The 16,778-nt window shown below is 41.7% G+C and overlaps 1 protein-coding gene across 9 annotated transcripts in view; it reads left to right on the plus strand.

The window, feature by feature from the left end:
- The window catches only part of BDP1 (B double prime 1, subunit of RNA polymerase III transcription initiation factor IIIB), a 122,880-nt gene that overhangs the window by 815 nt on the left and 105,287 nt on the right, over positions 1-16,778 (plus strand). For 8 of the 9 annotated variants that reach the window (XR_004429858.1, XR_004429857.1, XR_004429859.1 and 5 more), the window contains exons 2-7: positions 1,440-1,716; positions 5,714-5,823; positions 8,250-8,309; positions 9,815-9,940; positions 11,065-11,198; positions 14,449-14,543. Coding sequence is in view for 6 of the 9 variants with exons in the window: in XM_033179822.1 (XP_033035713.1) it covers positions 1,440-1,716; positions 5,714-5,823; positions 8,250-8,309; positions 9,815-9,940; positions 11,065-11,198; positions 14,449-14,543 (802 nt within the window). In the remaining 3 variants the exon portion in view is untranslated. Of the gene's footprint in view, positions 1-1,439; positions 1,717-5,713; positions 5,824-8,249; positions 8,310-9,814; positions 9,941-11,064; positions 11,199-14,448; positions 14,544-16,778 lie in introns of those variants that run through there. The other variant, XM_033179828.1, reaches the window with a different exon arrangement.

Below are 16,778 nucleotides of genomic sequence, written 5' to 3' on the forward strand. Positions count from 1 at the left end.
TGCAGGGAAGTGTTTTTGTCTTTCAAAATATAAAGTATTTATTTTTTAAAGGAGAAGATAATTACCATGTTGGCCAGGCTGTACTCAAACTCCTGACCTCAAGTGATCCACTTGCCTCAGCCAAGAGTGCTGGGGTTACAGGCGTGAGCCACTGTGCCCGGCCTCTTTTTATTTTTTTGTGGGTCTTTTTGCTAGTTGTAAAAATCTATAGGATATATATTCTGTCATTATGCATTCAACATTATTGAGTGAAATGCAGATAATGCATGTGTCACATTGTCATAACAGCTAAGATACGAATTTAAATTGAAGTCTTCCTGGAAAGGTTATTCTGTAAGTTAAGGCATTTTCTAATTTTTTTATAAGTAATTGTGAAATATGGAAGAAGTAGACTTTTTAATTATTGACTTATACCACCTCTTTTCTTGACTTAAGTTGCATTTATAGACCATTCCTAAAATATTAATATCTGAGGTGTACCATATCTAATATCCAATTTGGGGTGACTCAGTACTTTTTTTGACTGAAGAGTTTATTCTGATGGCTGTATAAGTAGCGTTGTACCTGACGAAAGATAAATGATTTCTGCCTCAAAGGGAACTGGGTTGTGGTTACTGTAACTAAATGGTTTTTTTTTTTTTTTTTTTTTTTTTTTTTGAGACAGAGTCTCGCTCTGTCCCCCTGGCTGGAGTGCAGTGGCGCGATCTCGGCTCACTGCAAGCTCCGCTTCCCGGGTTCCTGCCATTCTCCTGCCTCAGCCTCCCAAGTAGCTGGGACTACAGGCGCCCGCCACCGCGCCCGGCTAATTTTTCTGTATTTTTAGTAGAGACGGGGTTTCACCCTGGTCTTGATCTCCTGACCTCATGATCCGCCCGCCTCGGCCTCCCAAAGTGCTGGGATTACAGGCGTGAGCCACCGCGCCCAGCAACTAAATGTTTTTCTTCAAACACTGCAATACAGATATTTCAGAGGTTTGAAGTTTTGCATATTTGATTTGATCTCTGGTTGATAAGTAAAATGCTGGTAGTTTAGACCAGTTTAAAATGTGAGAGTGAATTAAAATTTTTTTTAAGTTTATATATACATTAATTTAATTGTAAATTGTTACTTTTTTACTTAGTAATTCAAATTAGGTTAAGCTTTGTTCTGTAACTTGGTTATTTGTTTTGAGGGAACTAAACCTATAATTATGTGTTCTAATGTGCCTAGGGACTTTATATTTGAAAAAGATTAAGAGTCTATTAGAATTTACATATATTTAAAAGATTTACTAAAGAAATTTTTTTGTAACCTGTCATAATTATCATACATCTCAAGTTATTACTTTTTTAAAAATTACGAGATTGCAGTTTTGGATTTTCACCAGACTAAGTTTTAAAACTAGCATGTATAACAGAAGATTCATGGTGCCCTCTTTTTTTCTTTTTTAATTTCAACAGTTCTGAAAAGACTGGTAGTGACAATGATGTTGAAGAATCCAGTAGATCTTCCCCTACTGTTTCACAGAGAAGAAAGCGAATATCAAGTACTTCTAGTCTGGTTAAGGCTAGTGTCAGTGTTCCTTCAGAATCTCATCCCTTATCTACAGTTAATCAAGAGCCTGCACAGCCAACTACCACTCCAACAAAAGAGAAACAGCCGTGCTCAGACAGATACCGAATATACAAAGCCCAGAAACTGAGGGAAATGTTAAAAGAAGAATTGAGAAAAGAGAAGGTAAGGGAGGAGAATCAGGATTTTGGTGTTGCCTTCTGTTTATGTTAGTAAGGAATCATTGGGAAGAAAAGCATTTATAGCATTTTGATGGGGGAACAAAAACTGCATAACATCTCTTAGTCAATGGAACATCCCTTCTTGTTAATGGATTGATTGGTACACCATGGACTTAAATTACATTTTTCACTGATAGTAATTTTTACATTATTTATTTATGTTTTCACTGTTTTTAGTAAAGGCCACAAATAAGTTTCATACACATACACATAGATATACATACACAAACATATTTATAAAATAAACCTTTAGTCAGATTTTTCATACAAAGATATCCAAGTGACAAGCGATGTATTTATTTGAATTAAGGCAAGCATATGCTGGGCTTGGTGGCTCATGCCTGTAATTTCAGCACTTTGGGAGCACTAGGCGGGCAGATCACTTGAGGTCAGGAGTTCAAGACCAACCTGGCCAACATGGCAAAACCCTGTCTCTACTAAAAATACAAAAATTAGCCGGGCCTGGTGGCACGCATCTGTAATCCTAACTACTGGGGAGGCTGAGGCATGAGAATTGCTTGAACCTGGGAGGTGGAAGTTGCAGTGAGCTGAGATTGTGCCTCTGTACTCCAGCCTGGGTGATAGAGTGAAACAGTCTCCAAAAAAAAAAAAAGACAAATGTAGTTGAGCAGAATGAATTGGTAATGTTTTCTAAATTGACAATATGGGGCCGGGCGCGGTGGCTCAAGCCTGTAATCCCAGCACTTTGGGAGGCCGAGACGGGCGGATCACGAGGTCAGGAGATCGAGACCCATCCTGGCTAATACGGTGAAACCCCGTCTCTACTAAAAAAAAATACAAAAAAATTAGCCGGGCGAGGTGGCGGACGCCTATAGTCCCAGCTACTCGGGAGGCTGAGGCAGGAGAATGGCGTGAACCCGGGAGGCGGAGCTTGCAGTGAGCTGAGATCCGGCCACAGCACTCCAGCCTGGGCGGCAGAGCGAGACTCTGTCTCAAAAAATAAATAAATAAATAAATAAATTGACAATATGGAAAATTACAAGTGGGAAAAATTTGTGGTATGCATATAGTAGAGTCCATGTTCTTTTTAATCTTGAGGATTGATTTCTTTTCTAGAAGGGCAGGTAAGAGCAGTAGAGTGTGCTGGCCCTGGGGTTAAATACTTAAGGATTGAATCTCAGCTTCATTTCTTTACTAGCTATGTGACCTTGAGTAATTTAATTAATCTATTTCCTCATCTGTGAAATAAGACCATTAATAGTTCAGGTTGAGCATCCCTGAAATTGAAAATGCTCCAAAGTCCAAAATGTTTTGAGTGCCAAAGTGATGCTCCAAGGAAATGCTCATTGGAGCATATTGAATTTCAGATTTTCAGGTTAGAGATGCTTAGCCAGTATGTTTTCTGCAAATATTCAAAAATGTGAAAAAATCCAAAGTGTGTATCATTTCTGGTCTCAAGTATTGCAGATAAGAGATGCTCAACCTCTGTCTATCTCATTGGAGGGCTGTGAAGATTAAATGAGTCAATACATGTAAAACACACTTAAAATGGGCCTGGTGTGGTGGCTTGTGCCTGTAATCCCAGCACTTTGGGAGGCTGAGGTGGACTGATGACCTGAGGGCAGGAGTTCAAGACTAGCTTGGCCAACATGGTGAAACGCTATCTCTACTAAAAATACAAAAACTATCTGGTCATGGTGGTGCACACCTGTAATCTCAGCTACTCAGGAGGCTGAGACAGGAGAATCACTTGAACCCGGGAGGCAGAGGTTGCAGTGAGCCAAGATTGCGCCATTGCACTCCAGCATGAGTGACAGAGCGAGACTCTGTCTCAAAAAAAATCAAACAAAAAAACTATGTCTTGAAAATAGTAAGTGCCCAACCAGGGTCAGCTCCTGTTATGAATTGTAAAATGCCTCTTTTATTTAGTTTTTTTTTAAATTAAGGGAAGGCATTTTGCTTGGTGCTTTATGTCTGTTATGTTATGTAATTATATCAACTGTGTGAAGTAGATATCACTGTTTTACACAGGAGAAAACAAGCTTTGAATTTTTGTCTTCCAAAATGTAAGCCTTACGAGAATTGCTTGAACCTGGGAGGCGGAGGTTGCAGTAAGCCAAAATTGTGCTACTGCACTCCAACCTGGGCGACAGAGCAAGGCTATGTCTCAAAAAAAAAGAGTAAGCTTCTAAAAATGTTTTATGAGTTGGGAATTGGGGGTGGGGGGATTACAAAAAAGTTCTGTATTTTACAGAAACTGCTTACTTGCATATTTAATTTATTTTGGGGAATTAAAGATTAAACATTTGCTTCAAGAATTTTACACGGCCGGGCGCGGTGGCTCAAGCCTGTAATCCCAGCACTTTGGGAGGCCGAGACGGGCGGATCACGAGGTCAGGAGATCGAGACCATCCTGGCTAACACGGTGAAACCCCGTCTCTACTAAAAATACAAAAAAAAAAAACTAGCCGGCGAGATGGCGGGCGCCTGTAGTCCCAGCTACTCGGGAGGCTGAGACAGGAGAATGGCGTGAACCCGGAGGCGGAGCTTGCAGTGAGCTGAGATCCGGCCACTGCACTCCAGCCTGGGTGACAGAGTGAGACTCCGCCTCAAAAAAAAAAAAAAAAAAAAAAAAAAAATTTTACAAAATACGGCCGGGCGCGGTGGCTCAAGCCTGTAATCCCAGCACTTTGGGAGGCCGAGACGGGCGGATCACAAGGTCAGGAGATCGAGACCATCCTGGCTAATACGGCGAAACCCCGTCTCTACTAAAAATACAAAAAACTAGCCGGGCAACGAGGCGGGCGCCTGTAGTCCCAGCTACTCGGGAGGCTGAGACAGGAGAATGGCGTGAACCCGGGAGGCGGAGCTTGCAGTGAGCTGAGAGCCGGCCACTGCACTCCAGCCTGGGTGGCAGAGCAAGACTCCGTCTCAAAAAAAAAAAAAAAAAAAAAAAAAAAAAAAAAAAAAGAATTTTACAAAATACACAGAATTTCAATTCACTACAGGGCAAAAAAAAGCTGTGTAAGCATAAATTCTCAGTGAGCTATTAAGATGTTTAGTTAGAAGGCATCAGTAAGCATTTTATACGTTGAGCTTTATTAGTTTTATTCTTTTATTATTTATTTAGTTTTGAGACAAGCACACCCAGGATGGAGTGCGCTAGTATGATTACAGTTCACTGCGACTTCAACCTCCCAGGCTCAAGTGATCCTTCCACCTCAGCCTCCCAAGTAGGTGTGGCTATAGGCATATGCCACCACATCCAGCTAATTTTTTTTGTATTTTTTTGTAGAGATAGGGTCTCATTATGTTGCCCAGGCTGGTAACTCCTGAGCTCAAGCGATCCTCCTGCCTCAGCCTCCCAAAGTGCTGAGACTATAGGCATAAGCCACTGTGCCTGGCCACGTTGAGCTTTTATCTAGTCCTAGTCACTTTAGTTGTTAAAATCTAAATACTGCCTGGGTGTGTGGTTCACTCCTGTAATCCCAGTGCTTTAGGAGGCTGAGGCAGGAGGATCACTTGAGCCCAGGAATTTGAAACCAGCCTTGGCAATGTAGGGAGACTCCATCTCTACCAAAAAACAAAAACAAAAACAAAAAACAACAAAAAAACCCCCCACAAAATTAGCCAGGTATTGTGGCAAGCATCTGTAGTCCCAGCTACTTGGGAGGCTGAGGTGGGAGGACTGCTTGAGCTCAGGAGTTCAAGGCTGCAGTGAGCTATGATTGCACCACTGCACTCTAGCCTGGACAACACAGCAAGACCCCATCTCAAAAGTAGATAAATAAAAACTAAAAACTATTAAGGATAATGTGCTACAACTTTTTAATATTCCATCTACAAAATTACATAACTGGAGTGAGAATAATATTAAAGCACTTATAGTGAATGCAACAGTGGACTGTATATTTGCATATAGTACATCTGAAATTCTTTAGCATTTATAAAAGTGGATCTGTGTGTGTTTATGTATACAGAAACAATGGAAAAACAAATATGCTATAAATGAAAGTCAGAGGCCACCAGACCGTTCAAAAATGACTATGAGAGACTTCATATATTATCTACCAGATAACAATCCAATGACGTAAGTAAAATTTATTTCTGCTTTACTATCTCTTTTTTTTTTGAGGTAGAGTCTTGCTCCGTCACCCAGGCTGGAGTGCAGTGGTGCAATCTTGGCTCACTGCATCCTCTGCCTCCCAGGTTCAAGTGATTCTCCTGCCTCAGATTCCCGAGTAGCTGGGATTACAGATGCTCACCACCACATCTGGCTAATTTTTATATTTTTAGTAGAGACTGGGTTTCACCATGTTGGCTTGCCTGGTTTCAAACTCCTTACCTTGGGTGATCCACCCACTTCGGCCTCCCAAAGTGCTGAGATTACAGGCGTGAGCCACCATGCCTGGCCTTCTGTTTTACTTTCTTTGGGTATGTAGTTATATAAATACCACTTTTTTTTTTTTTTTGAGACGGAGTCTCGCTCTGCCGCCCAGGCTGGAGTGCAGTGGCCGGGTCTCAGCTCACTGCAAGCTCCGCCTCCTGGGTTTACGCCATTCTCCTGCCTCAGCCTCCCAAGCAGCTGGGACTACAGGCGCCCGCCATGTCGCCCGGCTAGTTTTTTGTATTTTTTAGTAGAGACGGGGTTTCACCATGTTAGCCAGGATGGTCTCGATCTCCTGACCTCATGATCCGCCCGTCTCAGCCTCCCAAAGTGCTGGGATTACAGGCTTGAGCCACCGCGCCCGGCCGAATACCACTTTTATAGTACAGTTTTTTTGTTTTCCAAAAGCATGTTGACAAAATTTGGAACACATATGTCCTTTTAAATATAATTTCATAACCAAAAGTAGCTGTATTCCAAATAATTGCTTTCTGGGGATGATTAATTATGCCCTTTATTTCTGAGATTAAAAATAAGTTTCCTCGCTGGGCACAGTGGCTCATGCCTGTAATCCCAGCACTTTAGGAGACCAAGGCAGGTGGGCCGCTTGAGTCCAGGAGTTTGAGACCAGCAAGGGCAACATAGTGAAACCCTGTCTCTACAAAAAGTACAAAAATTAGCCAGGCATGGTGGCATGTGCCTGTAGTTCCAGCTGTTTGGGAGGCTGAGGCAGGAGGACTGCTTGAGCCCTGGCATTTGAGGCTACAGTGAACAATGTTCATGTCACTGCATTCTGGGAGCAGTCTGGGTGACAGAGCGAGATCCTGCTTAAAAAAAATTTTTTTTCTTTGTTATATTAATTACCAAAGCATAGTAAAACCAACTAAGCCACTTTTCTGTAGTTAAGATTGCAATTTTGGCCGGGCGAGGTGGCTCACCCCTGTAATCACAGCATTTTGGGAGGCCAAGGCGAGAGGATCACTTGAGCCCAGGAGTTTGAGACCAGCCTGGACAACATAGTGAGACCCCATCTCTATAAAAAATACAAAAATTAGCTGGGCATTGTGGCGCATAGGAGGAGGCTGAGGTGGGAGGATCACTTGAACCTGGGAGTTCAAGGTGGCAGTGAGCCAAGATTGCATCACTGCACTCCAGCCTGGGAGACAGCGAGACTCTGTCTCATTAAAAAAAAAAAAAAAGTTTGAAAGGATTGCAGTTTCTATTTTTAACATACTATAAACTGATCTAAAGGAGTGATCGAAGTTTCATGCCCTGCTTTCTAATAAAGACAGTAGTAGTGTGATTAATAAATCCTCCAAGAACAAAGTTTCTTTATTAAAGTTAGCCTGGGGTTTCTGAGGCAGAAGGTTTACAATAAATCTCATTGTTGTATTGTTGATGGTTTAGCAGGTAGAGGTAGGAGTAGGGACAGTTCCTTAGCATAGTCCTTTTTCAGATTCACCAGGTCTTTGGCCCTGTTGAAGAAAGGGCCGGAAATCTAGGTTTTGAGTTGTTTAACATCTAGGAATTGAAGACAAGTCACCTAAGCTGCTTCATGCCTTGCGATTGGGAGCCTCCTTTCACTGGGGATTTAGAGGATAAGAACATTCTCTGCTAGGTGTGGTGGCTCATGCCTGTAATCCCAGCGTTTTGGGAAGCTAAGGTGAGAGGATGGCATGATCCCAGGAGTTTGAGACTAGCCTGGGTGATACGGTGAAACCTCGTCTCTACAAAAAATGAAAAGACAAAAATTAGCCCTGTGTGATGGCACACACCTGTAGTCCCAGCTACTTGGGAGGCTGAGGTGGGAGGATTGCTTGAGCTCAAGAAGTAGAGGTTACGTGGAGCTGAGATCACACCACTGCACTTCAGCCTGAGTGACACAGCAAGACCCTATTGTTGTATTAAAAAAAAAAAGAATATTCTCTACTTAGGACCTAACAAATTATTTGTACGTGATGACAAGCTTTTGACTGAAAAATCGGTTGTTGGATTGCACCATCATTAACAAAATGCTATGGCATATCTTTAAAAATTAGAAGTTAGAATAATTTTCTTCTGCCTACAGATAGAATTGAGAGGATATAAATTAATAATTTATTAAAGGTATTGTTATTTATGTTCAATAGTTCTTCACTGGAACAAGAAAAGAAAACTGAAAAGCCATCGACTCCAGTCCAGACAAGAGAGTAAGTATTTTATTTTATTTTTGAATATATTCTGTTGCTACATTTTGTTTTTTTTTTTTGAGACGGAGTCTCGTTCTGATGCCCAGGCTGGAATGCAGTGGCTGGATCTCAGCTCACTGCAAGCTCCGCCTCCTGGGTTCACGCCATTCTCCTGCCTCAGCCTCCCGAGTAGCTGGGACTACAGGCGCCCGCCACCTCGCCCGGCTAGTTTTTTGTATTTTTTTAGTAGAGACGGGGTTTCACCGTGTTAGCCAGGATGGTCTCGATCTCCTGACCTCGTGATCCGCCCGCCTTGGCCTCCCAAAGTGCTGGGATTACAGGCTTGAGCCACCGCGCCCGGCCCTGTTGCTACATTTTAAAAAAAAATGAGATCAAATGGTGCTTCCTGTTATAGTCGAATTACATTTGACTGGGGTCGGGCACAGTGGCTCATTCCTGTAATCTTAGCACTTTGCGAAGCCAAGATGGGAGGATTGCCTGAAGCCAGGGGTTGAGACCAGCCTGGGCATCATAGTGACATTTTGTCTCTACAAAAAATGTCAAAGTAAGCTGTGCATGGTGGTATGTACATGTAGTCCTAGTTATTCAGGAGGCTGAGGTGGGAGGATTGCTCGAGCCCACACATTCAAGGCTGTAGTGAGCTATGATCATGCCACTGCATTCCAGCCTGGGTGACAGAGCAAGACTTTGTCTCTTAAAAAAAAATTACATTTGGTTGCACTTTTGTTTTGGTAATTTTAAAATTTTAATTTAATTTTTGAGACAGGGTATATTGCTGTGTCACCCAGGCTGGAGTGCAGTGGTGTGAACACAGCTCACTGCAGCCTTGACCTCCTAGGCTCAAGTGATCCTCCTGCCTCAGCCTCCTGAGTAGCCGGGAGTACAGGTGTATGCCACCATCCTTGGCTAAATTTTTTTTTTTTTTTTGAGATGGAGTCTCGCTCTGTCGCTAGGCTCGAGTGTGGTGGTGCGATCTCGGCTCACTGCAGCCTCTGCCTCCTGGGTTTAAGTGATTCTGCTGCCTCAGCTTCCCGAGCAGCTGAGACTACAGGTGTGCGCCACCATGCCCAGCTAATTTTTGTATTTTTAGTAGAGATGGGGTTTCACCATGTTGGTCAGGATGGTCTCATTTCTTGACCTTGTGATCCACCTGCCTTGGCCTCCCAAAGTGCTGTGATTACAGGCATGAGCCACCACACCTGGCCCAAGAAGTCTTTACTCTCTTTTAAAATAAAGAGAAACAAGCAGGACATGGTGGTTCAGGCCTGTAATCCTAGCACTTTTGGAGGCCAAGGCAGGAAGATCACTTGAGGCCAGGAGTTGAGATAAAACTTGAGACAATCCTCTAATTGTGTCCTTAACAACACATACTGTTTTCATTTGGATTTTAGGAAAAGTTGGAAATAGCTACAAAGTTGAGTTTGTAATCATTTATTTTAAGTTTTATACTGTTCAGGGACTACTTTTCATGCCTTTGTGAATTAACTTATCTTTATATCTGGTAGGCAAGAAGGTAAGAGTACTGCTAATGCTGAAGATAATGAAATGGAAGAAGAGACAGATGATGGGCCATTACTGGTTCCTCGAGTAAAAGTGGCAGAAGATGGCTCTATTATTTTGGATGAAGAAAGGTATTTAAAAAAGAGAGAAAGTGAGATTGTAGTTATATGAGAACAAGCATGCTTTGTCTAGTGAAAGAGGTCCTCTTTCTATATGGGCCTTTGTCACTTAGACCTTGACATTTGTATTTACATAATGAATATTGTAAATGGAAAAGTGGGTTAGAATAATTTATAAATTTTAGTAATTTTTATAACTGTTTTGTGTGAGAAGATGCCCTATCTCCTATTAACCTAACACCATTGTTTTATCATCTTTACCGGTCATTGAGTCAGGCTGTTGAACTAATCATATGCTGTCTTCCACTGAGGATAAATTTCTAAGATTGACACAGTCTTGAAGTCAATATTCAGGTTCTCATATTATTAACATATCCTGATGTGTGGTGATAACTGATGGATATACAGTGAAATGTAGGTTTCACGTATTTTATGATTTTTGTTACGGTGCAGTATAATTCATCTTCTGGTTTAATTTCTGTTACAACATTAAATTTCTCACATTGGGCATCGTGGAATTTAGTTGTTTTAAGGGTATTTTTTTTAAAGGTGATAAATTAGTAAGTAAATAAATAGAGCAATAGAAGGTCTTTGAATGTTTAGCTAGTGAAAAATAATTTTACAGCATTTACATTCTATAATTAAACATAAATTTAATACTGCTAATAATAGTTGTTTTTACGTGCTGTTTTCCATTAGTTTGTAATGATGATTTTACTGGTCATTAAATAGTTAGAGCTTGTTTAACTGCTTTGTCTGCAGGAATGTAAAATATAAAGTGCTTATGTTTTTCAAAATTTCCATTGATTCCAGCACAGTAATACATATTGAATATCAAAGACATGTGGAAGTCAATAATACAAATACCTTTTTATAATACGTAGCCCAAAGATATTTTTTAAATATATTGCTGTTAGGGAGTTTGAAAATGAGTTGACACTTCTTTCTACTCTCTTGGAATCACATTTTAGGTAAAACTTAGCAGATGCTTGGAAAATACCCATATTTCACATAAATATTATTATACTTTTGATATGATTGCCATGCTAAACCTCAAAACATAACTATTTACATCTCATTTACTATTTGTTTCCTTGTTTTTAGTATAGCTCTATTTAAAAATGTATTTATTTCAGTTTAACTGTAGAAGTTTTAAGAACAAAAGGCCCTTGTGTTGTTGAAGAAAATGACCCCATATTTGAGCGCGGTTCTACAACTACATACTCCAGCTTTAGGAAAAATTATTACTCTAAGCCATGGTCAAACAAAGGTAACTAATTTTCGTTTAAAAATATGTAAGTTCTTTATTTGAAATGAAGTGACTGTTTCTGAATTAAATCAGTTCTCCCCTAAGTAAATAAAATGCAGACTACCATTTTATTCCAGCTAATTTTATTATTGACACCTCTATCTTATGCCCTCCATGGAATGGTGTCTCTGACTCTATCTTACAAATCTTTTTTTTTTTGAGACAGGGTATCGCTCTGTCGCCCAGCCTGGAGTGCAGTGTCCGGATCTCAGCTCACTGCAAGCTCCACCTCCCGGGTTTATGCCATTCTCCTGCCTCAGCCTCCCAAGTAGCTGGGACTACAGGCGCTCGCCACCTCGCCCGGCTAGTTTTTTGTATTTTTTAGTAGAGATGGGGTTTCACCGGGTTAGCCAGGATGGTCTTGATTTCCTGACCTTGTGATCCGCCCATCTCGGCCTCCCAAAGTGCTAGGATTACAGGCTTGAGCCACCGCGTCCAGCCTTATCTTACAAATCTTTAAAAAGAATTTATTTTTTATAGCAGCTGGGTCTCAGCCAGGTGCAGTGGCTTACACCTGTAATTCCTGCACTTTGGGAGGTTGAGGCAGGAGGATCACTTGAGGTCAGGAGTTTGAGACCAATTTGGGCAACAAAGCAAGACCTCATCTCTAAAAAAAAATTAAAAAAAAAAAATTAGAAAGTAGAGATAGGGTCTTGATGATTGCGGAGGCTGGAGTGCAGTGAAACGATCATAGCTAACTGCAGCCTGGAACTCCTGGGCTCATGTGATCTTCCTGCCTCAGCCTTCCAGAGCAGCTGGCAGTACAGGCATGTGCCACCATACCCAGCTAATTTTTTGGAATTTTTTTTTTTTTTTTTTTTGAGATGGAATTACCCTCTTTTTGCCCAGGCTGGAGTGCAATGGTGCGATCTCGACTCACTGCAACCTCTGCCTCCTGGGTTCAAGTAATTCTCCTGCCTCAGCTTCCCAAGTAGCTGGGATTACAGGCACCTGCCACCAACCCCAGCTAATTTTTGTACTTTTAGTAGAGGTGGGGTTTTACCATGTTGGCCAGTCTGGTCTCAAACTCCTGACCTCAGGTGATCTGCCCGCCTTGGCCTCCCAAAGTGCTGGGATTACAGGCAGGAGCCACCACACCTGACCTGTTTTTTGGATTTTTTGAAGAAATAAGGTCTTAATATATTGCCCAGTCTGGTCTCCAATGCCTGGGCTCAAGCGATCCTCGTGCCTTTGCCTCCCAAAGTGTTGAGATTACAGATGTGAGCCATTGTGCCCTGCCCAGAATCTGTTCTTTCTTTCTTTTTTTTTTTTTTTAAGTTTCTTTTGGTCACTGTTCTGCTTAAGAAAATATTTTTTAAGAGTTAACTTTATAGTCATTTTGGCTGGAATGTTCCTCTCTGTCAAATCTCTGTACAACAAATACCATTTAAGTCAAAATTAACAATACAATATTCCTTTTTTTTTTTTTTGAGATGAGGTTTGCTTTTGTCGCCCAGGCTGGAGTGAGTGGCGTGATCTCGGCTCACTGCAACCTCTGCCTCCTAGGTTCAAGTGATTCTTCTGCCTCAGCCTCTTGAGCAGCTGGGATTATAGGTGCCTGCCACCATGCCCAGCTCATTTTTGTGTTTTTGGTAGAGATGGGGTTTCACCATGTTGGCCAGGCTCGTCTCGAACTCCTGGCCTCAGGTGATCCGCCTGCCCCAGCCTCCCAAAGTGCTGGGATTACAGGCGTAAGCCACTGTGCCTGGCCAACAATACAATATTTCTAATGTGAATAATGTTCTACCTCAGATAATACTGTATAATAAAGTTTCTATAGATAAATATTATGCTGTTAAAAATCTGTTGCATGTTGGCACTTATTATTTTTATTTTAAAAACAGTTTTGGGGAAAAATTCAAACAGCAGAATATAGAGTAAAAAGATTCTATACTTTCCATCTTTCACTTCCCTGTTCCTATTCTCCTGAGGTGTAACTTCTGTTAATGGTTTCTTTTTTTGAGACAGAGTCTAACTCTGTCACCCAGGCTGGAGTGCAGTGGTGTGATCTTGGCTCACTGCAGCCTCCACCTCCCAAGTTCAAGTGATTCTCCTTCCTCAGCCTCCCGAGTAGCTGGGATTACAGGCATATGGCACCATGCCCAGCTAATTTCTGTGTTTTTAGTAGAGACGGGATTTCACCATGTTGGCCAGGATGGTCTGGAACTCCTGACCTCGACTGATCTGCCCGCCTTGGCCTCCCAAAGTGCTGGTATTTACAAGCGTGAGCCACCATGCCTGGCCTCTTTTGTATTTTTCTAGCTACTTTCTTTATATACTACTTAGCACATCTTAGTTGCTTACGTAGTGTAACCCTATCCTGACTATGTATGACTCATAGTTTTCCTCAGAGCACTTCGAATAAAATCAGCTAGACAGAATGAATGTCTTAAAAAAAAAATCCAGCTGCTTTTGTATGATTTCTTTTTCTTTTTCTTTTTTTTTTTTTTGAGGTGGAGTCTTGCTCTTTTTGCCCAGGCTGGAGTGCAGTGGTGCCATCTCAGCTCACTGTAACTTCCGCCTCCCGGGTTCAAGCTATTCTTCTACCTCAGCCTCCCCAGTAGCTGGGATTACACGTGCATGCCACCACGCCCGGCTCATTTTTTTTTTTTTTGATTTTTGGCAGAGGCGGAGTTTCACCATGTTGGCCTGGCTGGTCTCGAACTCTTTTTTTTTGAGATGGAGTTACACTTTCGTTGCCCGGGTTGGGGTGCAATGGCGTGATCTCGGCTCACCACAGTCTACGCCTCCTGGGTTCAAGCGATTCTCCTGCCTCAGCCTCCCACGTAGCTGAGATTACAGTCATGTGCCACCATGCCCGGGTAATTTTGTATTTTTAGTAGAGATGGGGTTTCTCATGTTGGTCAGGCTGGTCTCAAACTCCCGACCTCAGGTGACCCACCCGCCTCAGCCTCCCAAAGGGCTGCGATTACAGGCATGAGCCACTGTGACCGGCCCTGGTCTCCAACTCTTGTCCTCAAATGATCTGCCCGCCTTGGCCTCTCAGAGTTCTGGGATTACAGGCGTGAGCCACCATGCCCAGCCTATACTTTCTTATACTGAAAAGTTTTTATTTATATTAAGGTGTTTTTAGGTATTCCATGGGGATCTTTCTAGTAAAATTAAGTACTGTCAAATTTTGTAAGATTTCTTTTCTCTGAAATATTGATAGGATTAATTTTCAGTCATTCTAAATCTTTTATTTTCACAGAAACAGATATGTTTTTTTTAGCCATCAGCATGGTAGGAACTGACTTTTCTATGATCGGACAACTTTTTCCTCACAGAGCAAGGATAGAAATTAAGGTAAAGTAAACCCATCACATTTGTTGATTGGAAAGAGACCAAACATTACAAATGTTAGTAGTATTATTTGTTTACCTTTGGTTTAAATCTCAGTTCATCTTTTTTTTTTCCATTGAGACAGAGTTTCACTTTGTTACTCAGTAGTGTGATGGCACGGTCTCAGCTCACTGCAACCTCTGCCTCCGGGTTCAAGCAATTCTCATGCCTCAGCGTGTCACGTAGCTGGTATTACAGGCGCTTGCCACTATGCCCAGCTGATTTTTTTTGTGTTTTGGTAGAGACGGGGTTTCACCATGTTGCCCAGGCTGCTCTCGAACTCCTGAGCTCAGGTAATCCCCCCCATCTTGGCCTCCCAAAGTGCTAGGATTACAGGCGAGAGCCTCTGCTCCTAGCCATCTTTTTGTTTTTTGTTTTTAGACGGTTATGATGCTTTTGTTACATTTATCCCTCTTTATTGATTGAAAAGTAATATTTATGAGTTCTTATTTGGGTACAATCTTCTTTATGTTAGTTTCATATTTTCTTATTTATATCTTATTCATTTCTAAAATGAATTTGAGGCAGTACCAATAAAAACACACTGCAACTAAGATAAAGAAGAGTTACATAATTAAAAGAGAAGATAAGTGTACCAGAGTACCTTGGTTAAGGGTAGCTTTTTCTTTTTTTTGAGATGGAGTCTCACTCTGTTGCCTAGGCTGGAGTGCAGTGGTGTGATCTCGGCTCACTGCAACCTCTGCCTCCTAAATTCAAGTGATTCTCCTACCTCAGCCTCCCTAGTAGCTGGGATTACAGGCGCACACTGCCACGCCCAGCTAATTTTTGTATTTTTCGTAGAGGGAGTTTCACCATGTTGGTCAGCCTGGTCTTGAACTCTTGACCTCTGGTGATTCACCCGCCTCGGCCTCCCACCAAGTGCTGGAATTACAGGCGTGAGCCATCATGCCTGGCCAAGAGTAGCTTTTTGAACACAAAATGTATTTCAGAATTTCCTAGGAAAGCTTAAAGAGAAGAAATCTGAGTTTACACAGTTCTCATTTTCTGATCCACTGCTTTCCTAGGCCCCCTTAACTCTGGGACAACCAGTGGCACTAATAACAACAGTGATGTCAGTTACAGCTATTATATCCCCCAGAGGATGAGCTGTCTCTGTTTTTTAGTTTCTTTGCTTGAGAAACTTATATAAGTTTTCTGGATTTAAATGCATTTGAGTGTCATCACACTGTGTTGCCATAATGCATTCTCAATTGATAGTGAGATCTTTGCCCAACCATGGGCTTTTTCCTTCGTTTCTCATCCATATCATGTTCATTACATTAATAAAAGGAACCATTAGGATGGTATGTTTTTTCCTCTAGAACTAAATTAGGCATGGATCGTCTGGGGACATTACATGGGGCATTGTACAGTGTAATGAAATAGTCTTGTATTTCTGCAAGAGATGAGGAACTGTTTATATTCTTTATGTTCATTTTCTGATGTTGATCTTTGATAAAAGAACAAAATGTTAAAATTCTGTGAAGGCTAGAAATTGTCTACAATTGGAGCTCTCTGCTGATCTGAGTAATTAATTATAAATTTGTCACTGGGCTATTTGTCTCAAAAATCATGTAGATTCTTTTCCTGAAAGGTTACTACGGCTCTAGTGGGTCGTTGGGTAAAGTGTAGAAAAGAGAGTAGGCCGGGCCTGGTGGCTTACACCTGTAATCCTAGCACTTTGGGAGGCTGAGGCAGGTGGATCACCTGAGGTCAGGAGTCCAAGACCAGCCAGGCCAACATGGTGAAATCCCGTCTCTACTAAAAATGCAAAAATTAGCTGGGCATGGTGGCGCATACCTGTAATCCCAGCTACTCAGGAGGCTGAGGAAGGAGAATCGCCTGAACCCAGGAGGTGGAGGTTGCCATGAGCCGAGATTGCGCCACTGCTCTCCAGTCTGCGCAATGGGAGTAAGACTCCATCTCAAAAATGAGAATAGACTGTATTTGAAGCTACTGAATTACATTACATTGATTTTCAAATATTGGACTAATGTTGTATTCCTGTATAAGCTCCATTTGGTCACAGTGTATTTTTCTGTGTTGCTCTATTTTGCTACATTTTCTTGAGAATATTTTTGCTACTTTGTTCATGAGGGATACTGATTTGTAAATTTCCTTTACAAAGTCCATCCTATTTTGATATGAGGCTTATACTGGTCACAGAAATTGAGCTGGAAAGTGCTCCCTCTTCTATTT

The sequence above is a fragment of the Trachypithecus francoisi genome, unplaced genomic scaffold, assembly GCF_009764315.1.
Source record: "Trachypithecus francoisi isolate TF-2019V2 unplaced genomic scaffold, Tfra_2.0 Lachesis_group2, whole genome shotgun sequence".
NCBI classification, from domain to species: domain Eukaryota; kingdom Metazoa; phylum Chordata; class Mammalia; order Primates; family Cercopithecidae; genus Trachypithecus; species Trachypithecus francoisi.